Source organism: Eublepharis macularius, chromosome 2, assembly GCF_028583425.1.
Source record: "Eublepharis macularius isolate TG4126 chromosome 2, MPM_Emac_v1.0, whole genome shotgun sequence".
Lineage (NCBI taxonomy): Eukaryota > Metazoa > Chordata > Lepidosauria > Squamata > Eublepharidae > Eublepharis > Eublepharis macularius.
Genome location: NC_072791.1, coordinates 64,659,975 through 64,669,843, shown reverse-complemented (window position 1 = coordinate 64,669,843; position 9,869 = coordinate 64,659,975). Strand labels below are relative to the sequence as shown.

General features: G+C 43.8%; 1 protein-coding gene across 1 annotated transcript; it reads right to left on the bottom strand.

The window, feature by feature from the left end:
- Positions 1-5,176: 5,176 nt before the first annotated feature.
- INAFM2 (InaF motif containing 2) lies at positions 5,177-8,399 on the bottom strand. The gene has a single exon (XM_054970259.1). The coding sequence runs from the start codon at positions 8,082-8,084 to the stop codon at positions 7,731-7,733; it is 354 nt and encodes a 117-aa protein (XP_054826234.1). The 5' UTR covers positions 8,085-8,399; the 3' UTR covers positions 5,177-7,730.
- Positions 8,400-9,869: the final 1,470 nt, after the last annotated feature.

Sequence of the window (9,869 nt, the reverse complement as noted above, 5' to 3'; positions counted from 1 at the left end):
CATATGATTATTGATGCCATCCTACTTACTTTTCTGGAAATATGACCCCATGGAATAAAATGGGACTTATTTCCAAGCAGACCTAATTAGGATTGTTCCCTACGGCTACCACAGTATGTAGGCTGCTTTCATCCATATGCAGTGACCATGTGGGGAGAAGCCACTCATGTGCAATGGCTCACTAAGCAGATCAGTTGATTATTGCCTACCACGCCATCACAAATTGTATCTTGGAACATTTGTAGTGATGGTAGTGTGTGTGGGGAGGGGAGGAATGAGTAAATCACAAGATCCTCTTGGGTGAGCATGCAACCATATGGCGACAGCCATCATCTGGAACAACTTTCCAGATATGGAAACCATAATATGTAAGCTGGCCCAAAGAATACCTTTCCAAAGAATTTCTGAAAAGATAATGAATACTTACAATCTTTAGAACATACAAATATGCTTATAGTATGCTAGCTTGTATAGTGCTAGTGCAGGAACAGTGTGGTATCCACACACCCCTGGTGAATAAAGTTACCTATATTATAAAACGTTGCATTACAGCACTGTAGCATGAAATCAAGCATACTATGTAGCTTGATACATCAGTTTAGAAGTGGTTTAGATGTGAGCAGCTGCAAACTTCAGTGAGAGCTGAGAAAGATGGAACACTCAGTGCCCTATTAAACCACTACTGCAGATATTTGTACGCAAACCATGAACTTCTAAGGATGCTTTCGAATATCTGCTGTCACCAGCAACTGAAGCACTTTCACAAGTGAAAGGCACATGGACCAAAACACACATGTCACATGGGGACTATGTGTGAACCTCTGTTTGGATTGGTGGAAAAAGCTAAATCAACCAGCATGGCTGAATTAATTTTTACCTTTGATGAGAAAACAGTAAGAGGTATGTAGACAAACACTGAGCAAGAGCATGAAAATTGACCGCTTGGCCCACACTAACCCTGTAAGGATTCTACTGACAATGTGAGGTACCAGCAGACTATCGCAGAGTCCTGAACACACTTTGAACACACATGCAGCAACAAAGAGAAACACTGAAAATAACATATTGAAAAGCTAGGTGACCATGTCTTTATAGCAGGGAGAAACATGGCACAGTTTGATACACAAGCATCTCTACTTCAGCACTGTTCAAACACTGCTCTGCCTGCATGACTATTTCTTTTCTGATCCCCACCATACCTTTCTGTTATCATTTTGGCCTTTTCCATTTTTTTTCCATCAGAGTTTCATCAACAACAACATTTGATTTCTATACTGTCCTTTAGGATAACTTAACACCCACTCAGAGCAGTTTACAATGTTATTATTATCCCCACAACAATCACCCTGTGAGGTGGGGAATAAGAGAGCTCTAGAAGAGCAGTGAGTGACACACGGTCATCAAGCTGGCTTCAAGTGGAGGAGTGAGGAATCAAACCCAGCTTTCCAGATTAGAGTCCTGCCACTCTTAACCAGTACACCAAACTGGATCTCAAGGGCCAGCTTCAATGTTATACTCCCTATGTATGGCCTGTAACAAACTCTGTGGTTAGCATACAAGAGCCCAAATTAGTCCAAATGCTTGGGGAATTATACTGGTACTACATGTGCCTGACCAGCTACATGCCCTGAGACTTTCTTCACATCTGCATCTTAATTATTTCAAACTCCATGGCCACCGTGCTAACCAGAAGTGTTCTTTAGTAGCTTGTATATAGAGGGCATTAAATCCAAACTAGTCCCAAGAGAGGGTTTTAAAAAATACATAAGACATTTCTCTATTATCAGGATTGTAACCCAATAAATGCACTTTTGTGTACAGTCTGTACATTTTCCTTCAAGACTGCATAGCTGTTATGAATATCCTACATTTTCTCAGCACTGAAACATCCATATTTTATATAGTCCTTTCCCTGGATAGTCCTTTCCCTGGATAAAGCAGTCCTTTCCCTGGATAGTACACTTGTAGCTATCGTGGTTGCCATGTAGAAGGTGACGTGCCAATGCCGTGGGCATTTACTGGAGATCATAAGCAACAGCACTCTTGCCTATATGCCTGTGCCATTATAAGATGGTATCATTTAATTCTAAATGTGAACTCCCCTCTGCTGTACAGGTCCAGCACAGAAATGACAACTCAGCACTTTCCTAAGGAGAGGGACAAACGCAAATGCTCAACAATGCCCTGCCATTTTGTGAATCTTTTAATTCTTAAATATTTTCTGGAGATTGTTCAAAGTGGAATGTAGCATATTAGTCAAGAACATTTCAAAATTATTTGCAAACTGAGATGGTTTTATTATTTATTGTTTTTTTAAAGTGTGTTCAAAATGGAACTTGTGTACCTCCTCATTGTAATTCCCTCAGCTTTTATGTACAGCTCAGATCTGGCATTATTGTCAGCAGAAAGGGGTTTGCGTGGATATCACCCAAATGCTAAAATGCAGGCGGATCATGTGGCAAGGCTAACAGGCAGTGAGTCACAGATGCCATTCATCTTCTCGCCTCAGACATTCATGAGCCATTAAACTGCCCGTGTACTTGTTATACCTTGTACAGTCAGCTCATCTCCTAGGAAGTTACAAAATCCTGAATGTGTTAAATTAATAAGCAGACAGACTATTTTGGTTACATTAATTGTTTTCACATGCCCCAGGCTCATTAAAACAGCTTGGTTCATAACAACACCAGACACTACAAGATATATATATATCTTGTATGTATGTATATATATATATATATATATATATATATATATATATATATATATATATATATATATATATATATATATATATAATGTATATATATAAAACATCAAATCACCAGACCACTACTTGCCTATGCAATATATATAGCACCATAAAATGCATTGCAGATGTTTTGGAGATCTCCAACATGTTTGAGCCCTAACAGATGCTTTGTAGATGTCTCTCTCTTATAGATAAGCCATCAAGTTCATGGAGCAGAAATTCTCAGATAACCTCCCTAGAACTGCTCACAGGGCTATGATCGTTTTGGTCAGCATGCACTGTTCCAAAGCTTGTTGCTACTTAGACATTCATGGAAGATCATTTTCTTTTGACGGCTATTGTGATCCACTGACTGAGGAACCATCACAGGCAGTGCAGCATGACTTGAGATATTCCAAAATAGTATGTTTTCCTCACAGGATAATTTCAGCACTCCTGGTTTTGATCACAGTCTCCTCTTAGGGACTTCAGCAAGCTGACTTGGGATATAATCACATATGGTCAAAATGTTAACAATGGCCACTGCATCTGCCTGTATGACTGGCTCAGACAAACAGATGGAAAAGTGTGGCAGGCCAACTTGGAATGCTGACATTGCGGTCTGGGAGAAAGGATCCCAGCAAAGGAATGTTTTGGTTGCATCCTCCCTCTCCCCCCTTAATTGCATCTTCTCTCTCCTCCCCTCCTCCCCACTCCTCTTCTATATTTGACCAGTTTCTGTACCATGCATCTGACGAAGAGAACTTGATTCTTGAAAGCTTATGCTACAATAAAATTGGTTAGTCTTAAAGGTGCTACTGGACTCTTTTTGATTTTGCTACCACAGACTAACACGGCTAACTCCTCAGCAAAAGGACAGTTGTCATATAGATCTCCTGCTCCACTGTCCACAACCCCCTTCTCTGGCATTTTTCACACTTCCTCCATGGATAGAAAGCCATATCCCAATCTGAACTGTCTTTTAGACAAATATATGTCAATATTACATCAGTGATACTTCCACTATAAAACACAGAATTCTGGGAAGAGTTTCTTTTTTCATGACAGCACTGTCGTGCATGTGGAATTTATTGGTCTCTGTAATGTCAGAAAGTAGTTTCCAGCTTTAGTTTGAAGAATTTAATTGCTGACCTGTTAGCAGTGGGCCAAGAGGATGGGCAAACCATTCTTGTGCAGCAGCCTTTCTGGAGGAAGTGCTGTGAATGTATGTGAAAAGCACCAAATGCAGAGATTCTAGAAATGCCTACGATCATGATAATGAGAAAAGCATCCATTAAGTGTTGCTCTTTAAATTCAATTCACTTTCCCTTCCATCGGCTTTATCTTGATGCATGGCTTGATGTAATCTTGAAAAACCTGTTTATTTTTTAAAAAAATGTTTGTAAGTCCTGTCTGCACATAATACCTACTACCTGAACAAAGTCCCCAATAAAAGTGCTGTCCCTGCTTTAGCAAATTCCCCTTTTGAGTTTTAAGAGCGCGAAACAACTTGTAAATCAGTAGAATGGCTTCCAAAGCAACATGGGATCTTGAGAACTCAAAATTTCTCATAACAGCCTGGCTTCCAATATAGATTCCAAGAAATTGTCCAGGCACTAGAGCAGGAATCTGTTTCCTCTCACTCCCACTCATACCATTCTGAGTCTGAGAGCAGATGAATCCCAGATCAAGCTATCATAAGCCTGTTTCTGCCAACTCAGAACACTGAACTGTAAGAGGGCCTAATCCCTCTTGTGGCACAAACAGCAACCATAACAAGGGTCTCTGTACACATCACCTTCTGTGCACAAAACAGAACACAACATACATGTAAAGTCATGTGTGCTGATTTCACATACATGAATTGCATTCTCTGCGTACGCACAGTGGGAAGCAGTGATTGGCCTTGACTCAAATGGATCATATGGACTATCTTCAGGAAGATATAGTTCCTAAACACAAGTGCTTTCTTTGTAGAAATGTATAAAGCTAGTTTCATATTCAGTGTTTTCCAAGTTATTTCCCCAAAGATCAAAATCATGCACTAAAAGTGGAAAATCAACTGTATACATTTTGGTCCCAGGCCACAGAAAGTCAGTCATGCTTAAGTCCCAGTCACAATTAATTTGACCCTTTGATTTCAATGGCACTTCAGTACAGTTCACTATTCTCTAGACTGGTGCCCCTTTGTCCAAGAAGCTCTTATGAGGACCAAGTTACCTCCCAGCACCTGGCCTCATGTAGCCCTCTTCCATAGCAATAGAAATAACGAAATGTGTCAGTTATTTTGGCATAGAGCAATATATAGACCTGCTCACTGGCTAAATGATCAGATCAGTGAACTATTCACTCACCATAGGTCAAGTTCACAAATTCCCCACATGTGCAATCAGACAAGACAGACCAAAAAAACAAGTCTCAGGGTACATGCGTTTTAGGCAGAAATCTCTCAATGTATTTTTTATCCTTAAAAATATTTTTTTTAAAAATATACAGAACTTCTGAATACAGACATAGCTTACATGGCTGAATTAGATATAGACAACATTAGAGCATGTTTACAATTTTAAATTTAAAACTATTGAAGTCTGACGTTCAGTGACAATCATACAGAGGGCTAGTGGCTTGTCAGCCCAACATGAAAACAATTTTGCCAACATTTTTATTTTGTTCTTTCTGAGCATTTGACCATTCAGACTATAATGTCCAACTAGCAGTTTTAACCATATAACATATAAAAAAAATATACTGGAAATCCCCCCAAGGGCATATAATTTACTATGTAATTGAATTAATAAAACAGAGGGTTTGTGTTTTTTAATGTATTTCTCTAAAACATGTCAGGGCTGCTACTCTCCACATTGTGGGAGTGCGCTTTCCCCTCAAAAGCCCCTGGACTACCTCCACATCCTGCCCACCAGCGCCTTCATTTGGAAAAAATATATAGTTTGTCACTTCAGCTCCTGGCTTCCGTCAGACAGAAGAAACTGCCTGAAACTTGCTTACTTCAAAAGAGGCAAGGGGAAACAGTGGCCACTGACCATCTCTGACATACCAGACTATTTCTGTGGTTTAACAGGGCACCTAACTGCTGCCGGTGCTCACAGGGGATCAGATTCCAAACTCCCATCTACTGCTGTACAGTTGACTTATATACATCAGAAACCCTATCAAGAAATCAGTCTCCTTGAAGGAAAAAAGTAAGTTACCCTGAAGTGCTGACCCACAGTGCTAGGTGTTGGTTTTTTTTAATGCTGCAAGTACACAGAACAGGTAGCTGATGTTCACCCGTGCTTGCCTGATCTCCAGCAGTCTGCACAGCATTTCAGCAATCACAGGACATGTGCTCCGTAGGGGTAGCCATGTTAGTCTGTTGCAGCAGAAACAACAGAGAACCTTGCAGCACCTTGAAAACTAACAAGCATATTGTAGCACAAGCTTTCGCTCACACATCTGATGACTCTGGCTCACAAAAACACATCCCATGATGTATTTGTTAGTGGGCCCCAAAACTCAGTGTACATATTTTTTTTTCCTACATGAGGACTTAACTCCCTGAAAAAAAATTGCACCGTATGAAGCAACCCTTTCTAAAAAGCCAGGATTTCACTCTCATTAAAATGGTCAGACTTCTCTTAAACTGATCTGGACAACTAGACACCGTGAACTGCATGCTTGGGGGTGGGGGGGGGGGAGGATGCATGAATTGCCTAGTTGGCAATACATACAGCAACGTATTTTAATTAGAAACAGACCAGGCAAAAAGAAAAGACTAGGCTTGTTATGGACATTTAAGAGAACAAGCTAGATGTAGTGCTATGGAAACTAAAGTCAGCCACAGGCCTTTCTTAATAAACTGGACAACAGAAGGTGAGTATATTGGAGGGGTCGCGGTCTGAGCACTGGCCTAAAGCTGGAACTACTTCTAGAGGTACCAAACAGAGGAAAGTCTGCCCTTGGTAGCTGGTTCTTCAGGTCAGTTCAATTTCCTTATTTCTGGATGCTCTAGCAGTAGTTCCAAGGATACATAAGGAACAAGCATGAAAGAGGCAGGAGGGTAGTTCTGGGGCTCCCAGGCACAGATCAAAGGCTTGCTGCTTCCATACTCTCTTATGAAAATCCCATTTGCACTGCGAAGGATGAAATCAATACAAACTGGGGACAGCAACATACAGTGGAAACAGAAGGGAAGCAATTAAATGAGTGTAGAATCAGGCATGTTGTTAGACAAGACAGGAATTCTCCAAATGTTAACCCTCTAATGAAGCACAGCCATAAAGCCGGAGTGTACAATGAGCATAGTAAAATCTCATGAACACATTTCTGTTTAAGCAGAAAATGAAATCTAACATTTCTGTTTAAAATATAGAAATTGGTGTTTAACAAAATATATGCTAAGCACGGAATAATAAAGCCGAGGGACAAATCAGCCCTACCCCCTAGAGCTTTCTGCTCCAGGTTAGCTGTCACTTTCAAAGCAAGGTTTCCCCAATAGCCCTTTAAACATCATTCAGCATTCTGTGTGTGTCTTTGTGTGTGTACAGAATATAGATTATATAGCTTCTCTCTAAGCTTTAACTAAGTGTATCTGTATACAAAGAATCTATACACAAGAATACAAAGGAAATGCATCTGGGTACATTTCAGCTAGGCTGACATACCTGAGCTCCATTCCACGTGGCTCCCCCTCCCCATAATAATTTACTGATTAATAAAGCACATTTGTAGAAACTAAAATTATTACAGTTTGTTTCCCTGCTGGAGTCCCACAGCGGGGGAAGCCAATGGCCAGGACAGGAAGAAAAGCGTCTCAACTCAAGTCTCCTTGCGTTCCACACTCCAGCGCGGAGGTCTGCGTCCAAGGAAGCCAGACGAGGCAAGGGCAGCCGGGGTCCTGGCCGGCTCTCCCTCCTTCTCCCCGATCAGTGGCTCCGGTGCACCTCGGGGTGGGGTCGCAGGGCTGGACTTTGCCTCCGGCCTCCTGGGCCGGTTCGAGTCGCTACTGCGCGACTGTGAGGGGCTTCCTCGTGGCCGCCGGGCTGGCTCCCTCTTCCGGCCCCGTCGGCCGCTCGGGGCTGAGCGGAGGCGCCGTGGGGCCGGGGCCGGGGGTGGCTGCTCCGGGGGGCTGCGGCTGGGCGTGCGGCTGGCTGCCGCCCCGCACTGGCTGCCAGATGAGGCTGTAGTAGACGGCCAGGACGATGGCGGCCAGCGAGACGGAGAGGACGTAGGCCAGCACGGTGGCCAGGCGCACCCACTTCTTGTTGGTCTTGGCCGCCATGCGCGCCTTCTTGTCCCCGGTGTAGGTGGCCGGCTTGCCCCGCTCCCCGGCCGCCCCCGCCTCCTTCTCCTTCATGGGGGCGCGGCCCTTGGCCCGCTGCTCCACCGCCCTCTCCGTCTTGCTCCGGCTCCCGGCGGGGATGGGCCCCCAGGGACGCGCCGCCGATCACATCACGACATGCCCGGGCTGCAGCAGGAGGCAGGCGGGCGGCGGCGGCGGGCGGGCCCCGCAGGAGGAACGCGGAGGAGGCTCGGGCTCCCCGGCAGCGGCAAGGCACGGCGGAGGAAGCCGAGGGGATGCCGGGGCTGGGGCTGGCCCGCCTGCAGCTGGGCAGCGTCCCTGGTCCTCGCCGCTTCCTCCGCGGATCCCGCTCGCAGAAGCTGCGGCTCCACGACGCTGAACGCCCGGCCGGCAGGGAGGAGAGAAGGGACAGGCAGGGCAGGCGGGTGGGTATTAAAGGGGCAACGCACAGCGATCTGACGGCGGAGGAGGTGGGAGAGGAGAGGCGCCGTGCCTTAAAAAGGCGATGGAGACCGGGGAGAGGACCACCGCCGGAGCCTCCCAGGCCTGGCGCGGGGCCAAGCATCAGGGCTTCGAACGGGGGCCCAAACGATGCCCGCCATCGCCGTCGCGCCTTCTTTCGCTCCCCCCTCCTTCTCGCCCCCCTCAAAGGAATCTGTTTGATCTCCTATTCTAAGGGCAGATCTAGTAAGATCGCCGCTAAAAATAGCCGTGGCGGTGTTAAAACGGGACTGTGTTTGATTCCCAGGCCCTTGTTTTGAGGTTCAGAGATCTGAAGTATTATTAATTTTTGGAGATGGATTGGCGAAGCAGAAACCAGAGGTATCTAGGGAAGAGGCTTGGGTGGAGTGAAGAGGAGACGTATAAAACTGCAATCATATAGCCCCCATTTAGTAGTAGGTCCCATTAAACTCAGGAGTGCTTATTTTCAAGTAAACATGCAGGGGAATCCGTCTCTTGGTGCTCCCAAAGTTGCCTGTAACTGGGTTAGGTATTTCACAGGTTAATAAGCAGGAAAAGTAGATGTGCCAGCTACGCACTTCTTTTCCTGCTTCTTCTCCAGAACTGAATCGATTATTTTGTCAGGGACAAACTCTAGGAATTGTTTAGGTTCCCTACAGATCACATTTGTGAGTCCCACTTAAAGGAAGAATCCCTTCTGCATTCTCTGGTTTTGACAGGTAGCTTTTATCAGTATTTGACTGGACATTACAAAAATACACCTGTAAGGCCATTTATAAAGCTTTCTTTGTTGTAACCTTAAGACGGCTTTACAATGCAAAAGGGGGGGAAATGTATGCAAAATGAGTGAATAGATGTTAAGCTCAATTAACGAGAATTAAAATTTAATATATTTTAACAGCTTTGGTTGTTAATACAAAGGTTAATGTATGAGATGAATATGGTATGCTTAGCGGAAATTAAGCACAATCTTCTATATAGGCATGGTGAAAAATTCAAAATTCAGTATTTTGTATATTTGCTCTAGTGGATCAAAAATCTTGAATGCTGGAAAATGTAGAATTAGTGATCTGGGAAACATTACTGGTTCCACTACTTTCCACTAAGATGACATAAATACTGAAGGATGGACAGGTATGACAGAGAACTCTGTAAGTAATCGTGACAAAATCAGTCAACAGTATGTAGTAAGAATAACCAAAAATGTATTATCCAATATTTCCATTATTCTGCTGATGACAAGAAGCAGGGATAGGAAGAGGTGCATGGGTTTAGCATAGCAGAATCCCATGTGGCATTAAAAAAAATCAATACCATTTGTGTCAATATGAAAGGAAATTTCCTTAATATATTCCGTGGGTCATTGTTAACAGCAGC